This window comes from Canis lupus, chromosome 6 (assembly GCF_003254725.2).
Source record: "Canis lupus dingo isolate Sandy chromosome 6, ASM325472v2, whole genome shotgun sequence".
Lineage (NCBI taxonomy): Eukaryota > Metazoa > Chordata > Mammalia > Carnivora > Canidae > Canis > Canis lupus.
In genome coordinates, this window is record NC_064248.1 from 47,250,163 (window position 1) to 47,270,007 (window position 19,845).

The following is a 19,845-nucleotide window of genomic DNA, read 5'->3' on the forward strand; positions in this document are numbered from 1 at the left end:
TTAAAACAGGATAAAGTCTTAAGAAGCTGACAGAAAAGCAAATATGAGAGAGAAAAGAGAAATTGATTGGGTAGTTGTGTTTCTTTTTTCCACAGTTTTCCAGTGCCTCTTTTTTTTTCCCTCCCCCTCAGGATTTATTTAAACAGTTTGTGTGTGTGTGTGTGTGTGTGTGTGTGTGTGTGTGAATTCCAAGAGGATAGGTAAAATACCATTAGGTTTAGTGCTTTAACGCCTTAGAGATTGTGATGATTCAGTATTAAAATTTGTAACATTTATACATGTTATACATGTTTGAGATTGCTGAGATTTATTTCGCTCCTATTTTAAGAAAGATAAGTTTTGTTCTTTTTAGCAACAGATATGGCTCTGATTTTTGGAAGAATGAAGGTATGCTTTCTTAATATATCGCCTTGAGGTGTTTTATTACAATACGTTAATGCTATCATGTCAGTTAAACTGAGTTTTTTTAAAGCAAAATAGTTTAATTTGGATAAAAACGTAAATTTTAAAAGCAAATTTGCCCCTTTCTACGTTAGCTGTTGATAATGTATATTTAACATTCTGTTAAGTCAAACTTGTTTTTAGTAGGAATTTGAAGAGAAAAACAATGTATTGCTTTAATAAAAACTGCATGGAAATCTTGTTGGATGATGGTATAATGGATATAGCATTTCTTACCAGTTTCTATTATTGACTGTGTTGCAATGAAGTTTTTTTCCCTATCATAAATTACATTGATACTTCAATATTAAAACCATTCTGTACACTTATGAAATAAACTGGTTAACCAAATTAGTAAACAGTCCTTATATTAGTATTAGTCCTTGTATTAGCCATTAACATGTCATTATATTTCAAATATGCATTTTACTAATTGATCTGCAGATATTCTTCTTGTATGACATAGGGAGTGATGTTATTTCCAGTGAATAAAGAATGTAAAATACAGTATAGAGGATTGACCATACATGTCACACTTTATAGCACTTACTTTTCCATTAATAAATTCATGACATTGCATACTCATTATTCTAATTTGAATTAATAGATGTGTCAATTTCTTTTACAAATTAACTCAAGTATGCTTTTTCCAACTTAAATTTTGTCTAGCTCATACCCTCTAAATAACATCTTCTAAGTCATTCTTAAGATTCTATTGTTACACAACATCACATCCTCATTATACAGTGAAATGCATAATGTAGCTAGATTTGAATATAGTCATTATATCATCAAATTTTAATTCTATTTGAACCTATATAACACCATTTATATAGAAGAGTAACTAATATCAAACTTTAATTCTATTTGAACCTATACAACACCATTTATATAGAAGAGTAACTAATATTAAAATTATGATGTTTGGGGATTTTCTCAAGTTATATTATTTTATTACAAGAAATTAAATGTGAAATCTATATATGGTTATTTATTAATATATTATGCAAACTATAGTATCTTATACATAGTAGCAAATGACATTCTTTTTTTATAAAAAGTGAACAAGGAAGGTGAAGCAAAGGTAAGGTAATATTTTATAGAGAAATTTAAAAAACAACTGACTTCCACATATGTATTACCTTAATCTTTTTTGTACTTAATATTTATCATATATTCTGGTTCTCAAAGATTTTTCTAACAAATTAAACAAGAAGAGATTATGACATTGCTAGAAGACCCTATCTCCTCACACACTATAATTAATGCTAGGATACTCACATACTAAAACTAAAATCATTCCATCGCTGCGTGTCTTTTTGCATGTATTCATCTCATTTATTACAACTAGTTCTCTCTCTTTTAAGGCACCCCAAAATTCCATAGTAAGAATAGAGAATCATCTTCAAAAATAGATTATAAAGCTTCATGTATACTAGTGCTACATCAACTCAATACCATCACCAAGGGGATATTGTTTAAATAAAGAAATAAGAGCAGGGGCGCCTGGGTGGCTCAGTTGTTGAGTGTCTGACTCTTGATTTTTGGCTCAGGTCATGATCTCACTGTTATGAAATCAAGCCCTACTTTAGGTTCCGTGTTCACTGGGGAATCTGCTTGAGATTCTTTCTCTGTCCCTCCACCCTTACCCTCTCTCTAAAATAAATAAATGAATCTTTAAGAAAAATGAAAGATAAGACCAGTCTGGTTGGTCTTCATTTGGAAAGAGTTTAAAAAGAGGAGAAACTTATGGAGGTTAGATTTTTCCACCTACAAGAAAAAACAAAAACAAAAACATGACATGAAGTTGGCGCATATTGATACATTTCTGAATACCATTCTCCACTTAAGATGCATTAAACTGTGCATTTGAAAAATCTGCCCTTTGTGTGTTTGCTTATTGTCTTTTGTTTTTAAAACTCATTATAAATGCACTTGGTTTTGAAAAGTCTGCTTAATTTTAAAAATCTACAGCATAAAATAAACTGTCAAATCTTTTTTATGATTTACTTCTTTCTGTCAGCTAATAGCTATATAAATTTAATATTTCTTATTCCATCATGATTGACCATAACTATAGAAAAAATATTCATTATACAATATTCAATCTCCATTAATGTCTTTTTGATATGTATCTAAATTAAATATGTAATCATTTTATTTATTTAATTATGTTATTAATAATGTCTACATTAACTTTCCTAGAAGTAGTTGGCATTATATCTTGATTGCAGAGGCATGAAGAAACAAATATTCAGTGTTCTATATGTGCATTTTTCTATTTTACCAAATTCTGTACAAATTCAATTAGGATAAAGCTCTGTTGAAGTTCTTTGTATGTATATTCATTGATAATGAAGTTATTAATGAGTAGAAAACATTATGAATCCATTTGAATTAATTTAATCAAATCAGAGTTTTGACAATCGTAAAGAAAACTAAAGACGTGTCTATGTTTATATTTCAATATGACCTTTGGCAGAACCATCCAGAAAGTTCACTTTAGTGAGAATATTTCATCAAAGGCTAGATGTATAATGTTGCCAAGGGATCAGTTTTGGACATGTCTCATTATAGATCTGTGAAATTTGTACTCATTTGCATTGCTATAGTTAATAGAGCTTATTAGAAGGCACAGTGATCACAATTTTTAAAAGACATATGGTCAACAGTTATTTTTTTGGCAGATCAAAAGGCTTTTCTGGCATTTTTGAAATGCCAAGAAATCCAGTTGGGGTATAATTGGAATTTCACCAGATATAATACTGAGGGAATTCCAAATAGGTTGCCTTTAGCATATAAATACTAAAGATTCAGCTTATTGAGTTTGCTGCTTAATATTTTATGTATACATGACCTTGGTTTATTTATAGTTATTTTTGTGAAAATGATGATTTATATATTTTTCACAATAGCTATATTCTTATTTACAAATTAAAGTTCTGATAGAGATAGTTAACTTTGAAGTATTACATTATTTTCCATGTCATTCAATATGTATGACGGTCTTGTACATCCCTCTATTAAGAAACATAACTCTTTCCAACTCAATTATTTTAATACAGAAGGATCTAGTATAAAATACTATTTTCCAGTGTGAGTTCAGTTTCATTAGTTTACGAGGTCTAAGTGCTATGCTTTTTTGATAGAGAAAACAATATTTTTGAAAGCAAAAATAATGTATTAACCAGAGACAGATCTAATTTTGAATCTTTTAATGTTTCACAAGTAATCTGTGCTCGTTTTGATCTGAAATCTCTAGCAATGAAAAAATAAAATCTAAAATTTATTTAGAATTTATTTAGATTTATTTAGAGATTCTAAATAAATTTTAGATTTTAGTCTTTCATTAGTTTCAGTATTCTGTATAGGCTCCTCTTCCTTGCATTTCCTTTCCTCTCCCCTTTCGACTCACAGCATACACATTCTTTCATACGTGGAAAGACTACTCTCCATATTTTAAATTTTAAGCATGTAGTTTAATGGGGGAGGGGAAGTACCCATTGAAATTACAGTAAAATTCTTAAAGAGGGGCCTTGTGCAACAATTTTTACAAATAAAAATTAACATGAATATTTAACCACTGCGACCATGTACATAACTGCTGTGTTCAAAATAAGTCATTAGCTATAGGTTTTGAATATTAATTAATTTTGAATTAATATTCAAAATTTTTAGTTTCATCACAATCCTAATCACAATTCTGCTCTTAAAAAACCTGCTTTGTCACTCCTATGTTATTATACTCTGTATAGGAAAGTATAATACTTCTTGTAATACAAAATAACATTTAAATAACAGCATTTCCTTGCCTCTTAACCTTTACCACAAGTAAAAGTTAAGACAGTTACCACTTTGTTGTTAGTATTACTTGCAACTAACAAAGTCGCCTGATATTTTTTCCTTTGCAATGTAGTATGCACCTGAGGATATAATGGAATATGACTATGAGTATGGGGAAGCAGAGTATAAGGAGGCTGAATTTGTAACAGAGACACCCACTGTAACTGAGGAGACAATAGCACAAACCGAGGTAAAAACAAAGTAGCACCTCTGTGTATGGTGTCCTGTTTGTTATTCTGTGGTTTCCTATGTCCGCTGTTCTTCAAACTCGTCATGAGCCTTTCATTCACCTGATTTCTATGAACCAATAACTGTGATTTTTATTTGACAGTAGCCGTCCTGAAGGAATGTTGCTCATTTTGCTTTGCTTGTTCTTCCTTTCATCCATGCTCTTCATTTCCCTTTCCACTTTATTTATGTTTCCCATTCCATCTTTCACCACGTTTTACAGAAAAAGAAATCCAATTTCAAAAAGAAGACGAGGACAGTGGCCACTAACTCAAAGGAAAAATCCAAAAAGTTTACACCCCCTAAATCTGAAAAATTTGCGTCCAAGAAGAAGAAAAGTTATCAAGCAGCAGCAAAAGCCAAACTAGGGGTAAAGGTAGCAAAGAAAAAGCAATCAAGATCTGTCCTAGATAAGCTGGAAGATCTCTGATGATGAGTCATTGTCCTAACCCAACTAGATAAATGCTCATTTGGCTAATCTGATAACCCAATTAAATCATGATTTCCCTCAGTTTGGGATTACTTTACATTTTTATAATTGCTTTTCTTTTGAATTTATCACTAGGCAAATATCGTTGATGATTTTCAAGAGTACAACTATGGAACAGAGGAAAGTTATCAGACAGTAGCTCCTAGGCATGTATCTGGGCCAAATGAGGTAAGGTCATTGACACTATTAAGTCCCTGTTCAAATTTTTTACATATGTAATATTTCTTAATACACTTCCCTCTGAGAGAATCTATAACCTGTGAGAAGTTCCTTCTTTTTATCCCCTTACTGAGGTAAGAGGAACAATAGCATTGGTTCACTGTTACTGGAAACAGGTCTTTGACAATCAGTCAATTCAGATTTTGCATGACTCTTTGCTTCATGCAAATGCAAATTGATTAAACTGAATTGGCTGCTATCACTTTCTTGATTGCTCCTGGGATTGAGCAAGCTTCTCAACATGTTGTGATGAAAGGTATTCACAGCATGATTTTTCTGTGAGGAGATTCCTCTAAAGTGAAAATTGTATCACAAAATGATACAATTAGAATTTATTTCATCTGACCAATAAACATGCATTATTAGGACAACAGACTTCTTGAGAAAATGTAGTCTTAGTGGATTTTAATAACTATTTACATTTTCAAACTTGTTAGGAGTATATGTTTATGATTAAATTAATATATCTTACCCTTTTTCATTCTTTTCTAAAAATATCATGAAAAACTAAGTGTATAATTCAGTTTACTTTTGTGAAATACTTGTCATGCTGGGTATGAAGAATACCTGAGTAATTTACCTGTAAGAACATTTATAACATGTGTCCCAGTGAGACAAATGAACCCAGTGGTGCATTAAATGCAAACACATACTTTAGAATAATATTTAGGATAAGAACAGATTTTATGTTTCATGTAGTCCAAATTAATCATTTTCCAGAAATGGTTATCTTTAGTCAAGATGTCTATTTGTCTAACTAAATCACCTAGTATTTTTAGTTCAGAGCTGTGAACATAGTAATATTTGGATTTTGGATAATATGCACCCCTTGTAAATAATATGTCCTCCTTGTCTAAGAACACAAAAATATTATGGTTATTGGAAATTTTATTTTGGTTTCCAATTGCTAATTTAATCATTTAGCCACTTTTTTACTTACATGATTCTGTGTACTACTATTCAATACTGTTCTGTTATCTAGATTCACTATTTTGTAGAAATTAAGTTACTTAAAATGAAATTCGAAGAGTAGAAAGATAAATTATTTAGTTTAAACCTCATCAAAATCATAATATGGATAAAAATTGCATAATAAATATGGTTTAAACTTATGCTATAAATAAAGAATTACTTATGTGAAAAAGAAAGTACACTAGGTTTTTTTTTAGGTTTATTTTTTAATCTCAGAATATTATTGATATATTACTTGAAAGTGTACATTTATTCTCTACTCTTTATGAGATTGCACAGTGATATATTTTATTTCATTGTCTTGAATTTTGAGGAATATAATTTATACTGTATTTGCTTTATAGAAATCTTTCCTTATATACTTGATATTCTATAAAAATTGCAATGATAAGTCTCAACATTGGCATGAATATTTTATTTTTGTGATTGAAAATCAAATTTACATGGTAAATTAACCAATCTATTAGGCTAGTCAATTTTTCTGGTAGCAGTTGTATTTCATAATGATCTGTGACTTTAAAAATTAAGCAAAGTTTTAATAATCATGCATATTTCATTTCATTATTCAAGTCTTAAACTATAAAGTAAATATAAAATTGACTAACACGTTTTTATTTTTTCAATGGAACAAGCAAATACACATGCTGAACCATGTGAATATTTGCAGTTTATTGGGAAAAGTACTTTGAAAGCAATATTTCCTTGTACATACCAATGTACAAAAATATTTCTTTCGATGATACTGAAAGGCTATCTTTTTCGGCCTTCAGGCTTGCTTGAGTAGCATTTAAATTGCTTCCCGTCACATTCCATCAAACTGTAATTGCAAATGCTTACCTTGCTTTACTAACAGTAAACTTCATGTTCTTCAACTCCTTGCAACTTAAATTAATAGCCAAATCCAGTTGAAGAAGTATTTACTGAAGAATATCTAACTGGAGAGGATTATGATTCCCAGAGGAAAAATTCTGAGGATACACTATATGAAAACAAAGGAATAGACGGCAGGGACTCTGACCTTCTGGTAGATGGAGATTTAGGCGAATATGATTTTTACGAATATAAAGAATATGAAGATAAACCAACAAGCCCCACTAATGAAGAATTTGGTCCAGGTGTTCCAGCAGAAACAGATATCACAGAAACAAGCGTAAGTCAGTATTACGCTCTGTGTCATTGTATGTCTTATTTTTGGAGTATTTTCACATTTATCCTGATGTCTTCTCAGGTGTAAAATACAAGTTGTGTTCATATGTAAATTGTGAATATTTTTCACTGTTAGGATGTCTTGATAGATTCTTCCTCTTGGGAATCTTCAGCAGTATAGCTTGGCCTACACTACCTGGGTCTTCATTTGAAAGGATAGTCTTGAATAGAATTGTATTCAAATTATCTTGTTATTGATAAGATTAAAAATAGTTCTCATTTTGGATAGTAAGTCTAATTTCTGATTTTTAGATTTATTTGATTTTTTTAATTGTGAAAATTTTTTTGGTGATGCTCAGTATGGTACCATATTTGTTATTTTTTTTTACCTTTTGACCTCCTTCACCCATTTCTCCCACCCCTCACCCCCACCTTTATTTTGTTAAATTTAATTTGATGACACTTTTTTCTTTATGCCTTGGAATAATAATTGAGGTCTACAGATGTCTTTATCTTTCTATAATATGTCTTTAAGAAACAATTACTTAATTTCATTAAAAAATTGTATTAATGTTCATTATGTTTTCCTTTTTATATTTTCAGTATCTAAACATTTAATAGGTTTCTTTTTAAAAAACACAGTTTAATAGGTTGTTTTTAAATGCACTTAGACGATTAAATTTTCTATAAAAATACTTAAATGGCCTTATTTACTTAAAGACAGGCTGCTTGAATTTTTCACTCAACAGATAAATAGCCATGGTGGATATGGAGAAAAGGGACAGAAAGGAGAACCAGCAGTAGTTGAACCTGTAAGTATTGGTGAGACTATATTTTAAAGGTTGGTACAATTATTTATTTTGTATGACCCATCATACAACTTTAAATTATTATATATGTTTATATGTTACCATTAAAGATTCTAACGCCCTGAAGTTTAAAATGTGCCACAAATAAATGAGTTAGTGAGGCCATTTCTGGCAAGTGATATTTCAATCAACCAGGAAATACAGAGACATAAATTTTGGAATTGATAGTAGCTGAAATTTTTCTATTGTAATCCTCTTGTTTTACAACAAAGAAACCTGACCGAGACCTCCAGTTTAGGTAACTTGCTAAAGTTCAGATGTTGGTGGTTGAAACATAGTCAGACATTAGCTTTTCTATCTCCCTTCAATTTCTCGAACTTGACATTATTAGAAATATATTATTTGACTTAGATACTTTCTTGTGCCTATTCAGATAATACCATGTAATGATATGAAAATATTCTTTTTAAAATTCATTTCCTTTCTTCCACTGAAGAAAAGATCTTAATTTACTCCCGAAGTGATTTTTACAGTTTATCTTGATCTTAATGTTATTACTATTCAAGATATTGGTAAAAAGCAAATTCTTACTGGAAAAGCAATTTTACTCTTGTTCTCCTTCATCACCAACTTGGGGAAACTGTTTGCATTAGAACTAAAGACAAAATGCTTAACTTTTTGCCTCAAGATCATGAAAATCATTTCAGAAATTCCAAGGACATAAAAACTGCAAAACTAAATGGGAGTGGGTGGGTTAAAGGTTAAAAAAATATGTCTATTAGGACGTTGCTGGCTATCTACAGTATTACTCCAAAATTTGAGAAATCATGTCACTTACCAAAGAATTTAAAAATACTTTTCCAGAAGAATTTGCCCTTATTTTTAAAATTTACAACCATTTTTTAAAAAAATATTTTATTTATTTATTCATGAGAGACACAGAGAGAGGCAGAGACACAGGCAGAGGGAGAAGCAGGCAGGAAGCCTGACATGGGACTTGATCCTGGGTCTCCAGGATCACACCCTAGACTGAAGGCGGCGCTAAACCGCTGAGCCACGGAGGCTGCCCTACAACCAGTTTTTAAATGATGAAACAATCTCTGGCAGTAGAATAGTTTACTTTGTGGAATGAGTTTCTCATCCTGAAATAGTGCTCTATTCTCTTGTCTGTTGAAGAGTTTATCTCATATCTCATATTTATCCCCAGTTCTTGTGCTTGGACTTTTTTTCTCCTTTCCCTAAATTAAAGTGCTTAGGTGCCACTTAGCTTCCATTGTTTCATTCACGCAGTAAATATTTAAATTCCTGCTCTGTGCCAGGCATTATTTTGGGTGCTGGGAAAACTTGATCAAATTTCTTTGCTTTGTCCTTCTTGGGAGCACTTTGCATATTCTCCTTTTAATATTACTTTTCTGAATTTTATTTCTTCTCTAATAAGTTCACAGATTCTCCAAGACAGGGACTGTGTTTTCTGTCATTTTAAACTCTCTTCCTTCCCCATGCAAAACTCTTCATAACTGGTTTTATATGGAAGAAATAGAGAATTTACTTTTTAAAATAGCAACGATGTGGTGCTATGTTAGAACTGCTTAGACAAGAGGTTAGGAGTTAGAATCATTTCACTAGTAATGATTCTTTGTCTTTTTTTATTATTATTATAGGGTATGCTTATTGAAGGACCACCAGGGCCAGCAGGACCTGCGGTATGTAAATATGTCAAGATTATTTTTGTCTTAATTTTTTAAATTATCAAATATAGAACTTCTATTACATTATTAAGTTTATATATCTGATACTACTTTGAGTATTGAATGATAGAGTCAAACATTTTTTTTCAGAGGGCCTGGTATCTTTGAATTGCTGTCTGATTTGGCTTTCCACAAGTTATTCTTTTAAAAGCAGTGAAATTAAATTTTGTTTAGTCTTCTTTTCTTTCTTCTTTTTGTTTTGTTTTGTTTTGTTTTGTTTTTGCTTAAATATCTCTAGATCCCTAGCCTCATTTTCAACTTTCTATCTGAAAGTTCTGATAATGAAAAAAAGCCATCTTTGTTTTTATTAAAGAGGAATAGATATATCTCAATAGATGGAGTTGGAATTCTAGGTAGACAGTAGCTGCCTTATTTGTACTTCCAAATGCCATGATTGTCAGTTTCCATTGTCACTTCCTACCGAGGCAGATGTTGCTTGGTGTCTTATTCTCAAGTAGTTGTACTGCTCTGACTTTGTAAGAAATCTCTGTCTTTTGTGGAATTAATTAAGTTCTTGTCATCTGAAAGAGATGTGTTATGCTGATGCTTTTAAATACTTATACATAAAGGAAAATGTGAAAATGCCTCCAAGTGAAATGATTACTACATTTCAACTTTGCTATCACATTTTTGAGGTCTAATTATCTGAGTGTACCATTTCTTCATTAAGAACTGGGAACCAGCTTCTATTTCAGGGACTTTATATTTGCATGTTCTCCTTTACTGTTTTTCCTTGGAATGTCTGCCTCCACCCCAAGAGCAGCTTCATGGAGGAAGCATTGAGCTAGCTACAGAGTGGTTCCCGTATGTTTTCTTTTCATAGGAAGATAAATAGGGCAATTGATTGGAAGACAAGTGCATATTTATGATATATAAAATGAGCTCTTCTTTGGTTCTGGTAAGAAGAATTCTCCCGAATGACAATGAGTTCTGACTCAGGTCATGGTTTATTTCTCTGTAGGGTCTTATGGGTCCTCCCGGTCTACAAGGCCCCACTGGACCCCCTGGTGATCCTGGTGAGAGGGTAAGTGAAGGGACTCTTTATAACAAATAGTATAACATAGATTAACTTAACTACAATATATTCCACAAGTTTAACATGTTATCCTTCTCACTAGAAAGGGAGAGAAGTCTGTGAATTCAATGTGCAATATTTTGGATAACTTTTGTAACTAATTTCAGAAGTGAGGATAAAGAACTTGTGCTTATCTGTGCTATAATTAATAAGAAAACTTTTATTTTCAATAAATGTCCATGAAATGAACCTGCTACATTAGATTCAGTTCTTTAGTCTGAATTAAGACATGTTTTCTATGAACTCAGATGAGTAGTTAGTTGGATTCTGATAGACTGAGTTAATAAGCCTGAGTTCTAATTTGAAGAGCATGTCCTGGGTCACATGGTAAAATAGACCATTTGTTTTAAGTCCAAACTTTCCTTGCAAAATCTCTTTCCTATTTTCCCCCTCTATTCATGAGTAACCAATAACTTTGTGCATTATTAAAATCCTGTAAAACTAGTGCAGTGAAAACCCTTTCAGAGCGCATGGGTGGCTTAGTTGGTTAAGCATACAACTCTTGTTCTCAGCTCAGGTCTTTTTTTTTTTTTTTTTTTAAGACCTTATGTATTTATTCATGAGAGACACCGAGAAAGAGGCAGAGACTTGGCAGAGGGAGAAGCAGGCTCCCCACAGGGATCTCGATGAAGGGACTTGATCCCAGGACCTCAGGAACATGACTTAAGCCAAAAGGCAGATGCTCAACCACTGAGCCACCAGGCATCCCTCAGCTCAGATGTTGATCTCAGGGTCATGAGTTCAAGCTTTGCATTAAGTTCTATGCTGAGTGTAGAGCCTCCTTAAAAAAAAAAAATAGCAACTCTTTCTAGAAAGGTATAGTTACCAAAAGGAGATAAACCAAGGAGGGGAGGGCAAAAACAAATTAGTTAACGTAGACTAAAGTTATTAAAGGTTATTATATTTCTAATAAATTTAATTATTTAATTTATTATTAATTTTGATGATTTGCTTTCCTAGGGTCCCCCAGGACGTCCTGGTTTACCAGGCGCTGATGGTCTACCCGGTCCTCCCGGTACCATGTTAATGTTGCCGGTATGTTTTTTTTTTTTTTTTTTTTTATTGCTATAAAGATGACTTGATATTTTGTCATCTTATTGCTGAAAAATATTGTTGAACCATATTACAGAACAATTAACTGAAACCATTGTATGAGTTAGAGATACTTGAAATCAAGCAGCTTTTAGAAATGACAGGAAATTTTATTAAGACATAATTCTGGTAAATATTAATCTCTGCGTTAGAACTAAGGTTTCATTATTTGATTAGACTTTGGCAACAAAGCTTAGAGGTTGTTTTTAATATTTCCGATAGTGTGCCTTTATCCTGAATCATATGATTAACATGCATTTCATGTGTTACTTAATATTAATATGCTATTTATCACCATAGACAACAGTTGATAATTTAAAGACATATCTATATTGTTATTTTTCATTTCTCAAAAATTATTTATTTATTTTACCGTAGGATTGCTTTTTTAAAGTTGCCATTGTCCTCTGGGAAAAAGTCCGATTTATTTATTTAAATGTAATAAAATTTAAAGTAATAATCAAGTAGAGTAAGAAATGGACTCATCTGCATTTTTAGTTAAAATAAATAGGAGCTTTAGAATTTTAGTATTTTATGGAGGGATAGAGGGAGCATTAATTTCCTATTATAAGAAAAGATAAACAAAATGAAGATATCTCAAGGAAGATTTCCTCTATATTCATACAGATTCCAAAAGTTTCGCTCAACACAATGGCAATTGTTCTATAACTACCACTTAACTGAGTACATTTGTAATTTTTACAAATGTGTGAATAGAAATAGGTTGCATTTGTGCAGGTAAAAAATATAATGACCTATTTTGGATTTTTCAGATATTATGAAATTTAAAATTGGAAATCTCTTAGTCTCTTCTACAATTTGTAAACATGGTTCAGAAAACTTCCATTATGGGCAGGAGAATAAAAAAAATAGATATCTTGATTAGTATAAGTTACCTTGTACTTTTATAAAAATCCCATCATTTTCAGTAAATAGTTTTTAATTAGTGATTAAAGCACCTATTTGACAAAGCTTAATTTTGAGCTTCTTTATGTTCTCTTAGTTTCGTTATGGAGGCGATGGTTCCAAAGGACCAACCATCTCTGCTCAGGAAGCTCAAGCTCAGGCGATTCTTCAGCAGGCCCGGGTAAAAGAGAAAAAACATGTATTCCCAGGAGCTGATTGTGTCAGATTGTGTGTGTGTGTGTGTGTGTGTGTGTGTGTCTGCATCTGGAGGAATCTATCATAAACAAAATACTTCTGGATAGTACATTGAATTTAGACAGAAAAAATGTTGAGGTTATAATCTTATTTTTTCCAGTAGGAATATTTTCTTTAATTGAATATTAAAGTTAAATGTCCTTTGTAGTACTGCCATATATAATTCTGGCATTAACACACAAACCGTAACACAAATTTTCTAAATATTTTTCAGAGTATTGCTGGATTTATACCTAACACTGTATCTCTCATATATAGTCTCTCTTTGCTAAGACAGAAGTTAATGATTAAAAAAAATAAGAGTAAGGTTTGAAATAATTATTTTTCTTTTAATCTAATAAATTAATCAGGATATCCCAAATAATCTAGCAAATTAAGTTTTTTAAGCATTCTCATAGAAGAAAGAAACCTTCAATATGTGTTTCAGTTCTAATCATCAAACCTATAATGTTTTTACAAAATCCATTTAGTTTATAATCCTTCATCAGCTGTCAGTTTCCACTATCTTATAAGACTTATAATTATATTTATTTTTAAATTCATTGCAATTAAAAAGTCTAAAGAATGGACTAGAGAAGAGTTGAAAGTCATATAATATTTTTATTCATAATATAGGGGGGGGTTTAAGGAAAAAGGAAATAAAGGACTTACATTTGGTATGGATATGGGCCCACTTTCTAAGTTATATAAATCATTTCTGTGATAACTTTGTGTAAATTTATGAGTATATAAAATTTAACATCTATAAGTCTATCATTATAAATTTATGAGTGTATAAAATATCTGAAAAAACATAAGTGAAGATTATAATTTACTCATATTTATTTATGTATTTACTAAGTCTGTTATTCTGAAAAGATGCCATTATTTGGCTATATCATGTACAAAGACAGAAAAACTTAAGCACTTGTTTATTAGACCTTGGCATAACACTTACCTAAAAATATTTAAAATAATTTGCTAATGACTCCTACAATTAATCATGTAAATTATATTACTTTCAACAAATTTAAGGTAATTATTTGAACTTAAATGTTTTATGAGATCATTAAATTCCTCATTTTATTAGTCCTTTTAAGTTATTTGGAAATAGGTAGCAAGCATTATAATTCCAATTTTTCAGATATTTAATCTCAAGGATTAAGAAGTATATTGTCAAAAATCTCATGGTGAGTCAGTAGTGGCACTTTGGAGATCCTACTGTTTTCATCTTGTGCACTTTTCTAATATGATTTTACATATTGTTTCTATTACAGTATTATTTTTGATATCTGTTTTGATAATCTAAATATTCATCTTTTGGAATCACTAATATTCAAAAATAGCTCACCATACTAATTTAACATCTATCAAATATTTACCTTTTGTACTCCACTTGTTCCAGCTTTTCAAGTATGCTAATTTCACATTTCTAATATTCAATATCAATAGTGCATGTAATCAATCTATCATGCCTATGATTATACAAAATGAATGTATTTTTCTTATAATGTTAAATTTGAGATTTTTTAAAAATAAGTGTATTAGCATATTTTCTGATCGGTTTTGCTTGCTTTCTTGCTTTAATTGTCATAGTTTTTCCTATAATATTGGTAGAAACTTTTTATTTAAAGTATCTCAAACTGTTGCCTCTAAAAGAATTTTCAATGATAATTAATGCCAACATGTTTGAATCTACATGTTATTTTGAAGTATATTTTAGAGTAGAAAAATTATAAAATATCAGATAGCTTATACTAAAATCTATTTTAAATTTTATCATTGAATAAATCATAATAATATGGTACAAGATTGTATACAAGATACAATAGTTTAAAGAACATCCAATTCTTATTTAGGTCACTTATCATTCTAGAAACTTGCAATTCTTCAGTAATCAGGCACTCTTTCTAGCATATAGCTATTACACCTGTGTTAATCATCTGTTACTTACAGGTAGCTTGTGCAAATGAATATTGTGGTTTAATATATTTATCCAGGAGAGCTTGCCTGAGTTTGGTCTACTTTATTTTCTAGATTGCTTTGAGAGGTCCACCTGGCCCAATGGGTCTAACTGGAAGACCGGGTCCTGTGGTAGGTTACTTAATAAGATCATGTTGTTTAAATCCACATTATTAGTAGTTTCTTGTGCAACTTTAGCCAAGCATTGTTCATATTTACAGCTAATGAAAATAGGATACATATGCCTATTTATGCTTGATTATGTTTCCATTTTAAGTCTACTTCAATTCAGAACTCAGTAAGTTTCAATGAAAAAGTATCAATGATGAATTTTCAAATCAAATAAATACGATGAAAAATATAATTGTTACGTACCTATTAATTTTTCAAATTATAAATATATTTTATTTACATAACATTCCAAGTTATTAAAATTCAATTTGATATTAAATTATTGAGACTTAACTTTATGTTAAATAGGATTTTCATTAAAGAAGAAAACTATTTGAGGCCAGTTAAATTATTCCATAATATGGGGAGCAAGCAGGATGCTTGGCTTAAACTTCAGTTTGCCTTCAATATTCCACAAAGTGCTTCAGATATTAGAGAAATTAATTTGTCTTTTGGAGACTTTTGGAAAATGACAGTGTTTTATTTTTCCATGCAAGCTTGCTAATAAGCTAATATTTTCCAAGTGGTTTTTAAAAAATATCTTCAAATATTTTGAAAGTTTTACCAAATGTTAAACAGTGTAGCAATTTACACACACACACACACAAAAAGAATCCCTTTAAATCACCTTTTTTTCTTAAGAAAAAGTAGGAGTAGGAGGTAGGAGTCCAACCTTGTTTATGATTGATTTTAGAATTAATTGAGTAAATAATTTCTATTTTAAGTGTTTGTTTTTCTATAGAAAAAGTTATTCCTCTTACTCTTTCATATGATTTTATATGCTTTCGATATATTTAATGAAATGATGTTTATAGAAACTATTACTATGAACATTAAAATCTTGTATTTGATTTACTGAGTAAACACAGCAAAACAGTTTTATTCAAGTTTGAATCAAGTTAATAGTCTTCTAATTATTTAATCTGTTTTACGGATCATATTAGGATGATAAATCATTTTCTTCCTGTATTTTATTCAAGGATTTGTTATGTAGTTTACATACATTTATGGTACTCCTAACTCAGTCTCAAAAGTTTGTACATCTTACATATTTTGAAGCGGTATACAACTCAATGGTATGGGCTCATGCAGAACATATGTTCTGGCAAAATAATAAGAAACATGGAAGAGTTTGTGTTACTTAACAAAGGAAAGAATAGAGTTAATATTTAATTGTTAGTTATAACTCATATTTATACAACTGAAGAAAATCATCAGCATGCTAATGTTTTATAAATCTGAGGGCAGAAGAATTATCTGTATGTTTTATTAAAAATAGTTCCTGGGCTCCAAACTTGAGATTCCAATGATGAAATTCAGGGTTTGGATGTGGCAAACTATATTTTTAATAAACGCACCACCTGATTCCTATGGTCACACCTGCTTGGGAAATACCACAATATGTTACTTAATTTAAAAATATCACTCCAGGATCCCCTAAAACTCCATTTCCCAAAGGAATTTTCCTATGCATCATCCTGACAAGCATAAGCCTAGTCGATCTGTAGATGGTCAGGGCAGCGATGAGCAGAAGCAACAGAAGCATGTTCCATCAGCAGTTTGTGTTTTCACCAGTCTTAGAGGGTCAGTCATTCAGGGCGTGTTGGCAAGGAGCAAAAATTGGCAAACGTGCACACGTTTTTAATGTCATACGTTGGATTCAAGATTAATTGATTTCACTCCTTAAGTCTTTGCTTTAGGAACTTTTAGCTTCCTTAAATATTAAAAGTAGGTGTTGAGAGAAAAACATCATATTGCTTCTTTTCACCATTTCTCTTCTATTATCTCTTTCTCCAAAATGTCAAATTATGATATTTTCAAATATCTGTTCATTCTAGAATCTAAAACTATTTTATATAAAATGAACAAAGTCTACATCAATATATTCAGATACAAACATATACATTCTTCCAATGAAAAATTCCTTATTCAGTTGTTTTCTCCAATTGCTTTTCTAGACAAATGGAGGCCTATATTATAAAATGTACAGGAAATGTAGAAAATATTGTGTTATTTTATTCTGTTACTGTCAATTATTAGATGATGATTTTTAAAGTGTTTGGACAGAGTAATTATAATTTGTTGAGTAGGTAGTGCTATATACAGAGAATGTAATGCAGTAAATTAATTAAAAACAAATTGTCCTATAATTGTTTTCAATTCAGTGATTAATAATCTGATTTAATATAGAACCCTTAGGTTTTCTCTTGAAAAAATTTAGTTGCGAGAAATCTTAATTAAAAACGTGAAGGCTATTCTTTAATTTTCAAGGTTAGAATATTCATGTTACTTGATTTTCCATATTTCTTAGGAGTCAGATTAATAGTTATTTTCCTTTAGAGCCACCAGGAGGCTCTAGATAGCTAACATTTCCAGACTTAGCACAATTTTTTTTTTGTATAATGATTCAATGCACCATCATTTGAATGTGTATCGATTTAAATAAACCAGAAACTTCTTAAACACCCAAAGTATACTTCTGTTTGAAGTTAATTATTATCACCATGTTCAATTTTAATGTCCTAAAGCTTTTTAGGGGAATGAACAGCCTAGTATTTATTTTAAAACTCACAACACTTTATAAAGTGATTTTATATTTTTTCCAGTTAATGTGCCAGGTTTTTATGGCACTTTTTGAATTATGTAAACATTTGTAAGAGATTTTTGTCATAAGGGCTTATTCTTGTGGGAAATAAACAAACCACTTTGGGGAAAAATGCTTTGACATTATTTCAGGACAATTAAAATGATAGTTGTAGCATCTGTTCTTGACATTTTATTGCTATAGAATTCAGTGTCTGAGAAATTTCTGAGTATTAGAACAACATTTTGCCAAGTCCTTGCTGTATAAATGGATTCAATGTATACCTGACTCAGTAAAAATATGTTGCCTCTAGTACTACATCACAGTATAATAATAAATAATGCCTTGAATATCATCGTAAGTACTGTAATGGTATACAGTAAAGAAAATTTCAATGTGACTTGATGAAATTGGCTTCTGTGTAGTTATGTGTAAAATAGAGACTTTTAAATATAGTTTACCAACTGGAATACAATAAATCTGAGAAGAGATGTATTTCAAAGGACTTGAAAATTTTATTGTATTAAAATTATACTAATTTGATGAAATATATTTTTAATAGTGTTTAACTATTTCATGTGAAAATGGTAAGATTAAAGTAGTTAGGGAATTATTACTCAGTTAAATGATTATATTCTTACTTTTTCTCTACAGGGGGGGCAGGGTTCATCTGGTGCCAAAGGTGAGAGTGGTGACCCAGGTCCTCAGGTAAAAACAATAGTCTATTTTACTTCTTTTATTTTTGACTTCATTTTATCTTATAGAGGTAATTGAAGTATCTGCCATCTGTTTTATGAGGAAAGAAATTACTTACATTACTTTTAAGTTCATATCACCTCCTTTAATTGAAAAATCCCTACTGACCATTTGACTGCCAACGACTTGACTAATTTAAACAATATTAAAAGAAGATAATAAGCTAGGATGGGAAAGGCTTGATAGTAATAGGCCTTTAGAATATTAAATTGGCTTGAAATTTTACAGAGCAGAGCAGAACTACTGCAATGGTACTTTTTAGTGGCCCTGCCTCAAACCCACGATATTTTCTGTGGAGAGTGAATTTAGCATATACTTTCAGAAAACAATACTTAACATACTTAAAAGTAGCTAACTTTAAGCATTTTTTAAGATCTAGGAAATTATCAGAATTGAGAACAGCTGAGCTGAAATTTTTTAAAAAGGTTTTAGATTATATTTACATGGTACCAAATTTAAAGTATTATGTTTTCTTGAATGATAATAAGTAGATAGAAACATTCAACATAAGAACATTGTGAAGTATGCTTATTCTAGAAAATAGTAAAAATGTGACATTTAAAAAATACATTTATTTATCGATTTAAGATTTTAATTATGTATTTTAGAGAGAGAGAGAGAATGCAAGCAGGGAGAGGGATAGAGAGGGAATCCCAGACTGACTCTGCACTGAGCATGGAGCTCAATGCAGGGCTCTATTTCAGGACCCTGAGCTTATGACCTGAGCCGAAATCAAGGGTCAGAAGCTTAACCAACTGAGCCACCCAGGAGCCCCTAAAAATAATTTATTTTTAAATGAAAATACTTCCTGATATACTCAATAAATAGAAATTCAGATTGGCTACAGGAACTCTCAAGTGGCCAGTCACCGATTTTTTTTTCTTTTTTAAAAATTGGTTTTATTTGGCGCATGTGGGTGGCTCAGTCAGTTAGGTGGCTGTCTCTTGGTTTCAGCTCAGGTCATGATTTCAGAGTCCTGGGATCAATTCCTGCAGGCAGCTCTTGCTCATCAAGGAGTCTGCTTGAGGATTCTCTTTCCCCTTCTGCTGCTCCTACTCTCTCTTTCTCTCAAATAAAATTAAATAAATCTTTAAAAAATAATACAATAAAATTGGGTTTATTTTTTCAAAATTACAAGGTGAAATTGAATTTAAAACCAATATGTATTC

The 19,845-nt window shown here is 30.9% G+C and overlaps 1 protein-coding gene across 8 annotated transcripts in view; it reads left to right on the forward strand.

The window, feature by feature from the left end:
* The window catches only part of COL11A1 (collagen type XI alpha 1 chain), a 197,347-nt gene that overhangs the window by 63,222 nt on the left and 114,280 nt on the right, over positions 1–19,845 (forward strand). Inside the window, exons 6-16 of one of the 8 annotated variants that reach the window (XM_049111614.1) lie at positions 4,358–4,474; positions 4,736–4,888; positions 5,078–5,170; positions 7,089–7,343; positions 8,089–8,151; positions 9,810–9,851; positions 10,858–10,920; positions 11,932–12,006; positions 13,067–13,150; positions 15,241–15,297; positions 18,575–18,628. In XM_049111614.1, the coding sequence (XP_048967571.1) occupies positions 4,358–4,474; positions 4,736–4,888; positions 5,078–5,170; positions 7,089–7,343; positions 8,089–8,151; positions 9,810–9,851; positions 10,858–10,920; positions 11,932–12,006; positions 13,067–13,150; positions 15,241–15,297; positions 18,575–18,628 (1,056 nt within the window). The remainder of the gene's footprint in view (positions 1–4,357; positions 4,475–4,735; positions 4,889–5,077; positions 5,171–7,088; positions 7,344–8,088; positions 8,152–9,809; positions 9,852–10,857; positions 10,921–11,931; positions 12,007–13,066; positions 13,151–15,240; positions 15,298–18,574; positions 18,629–19,845) is intronic. The other 7 variants (XM_049111615.1, XM_025417466.3, XM_049111616.1 and 4 more) reach the window with 7 other exon arrangements.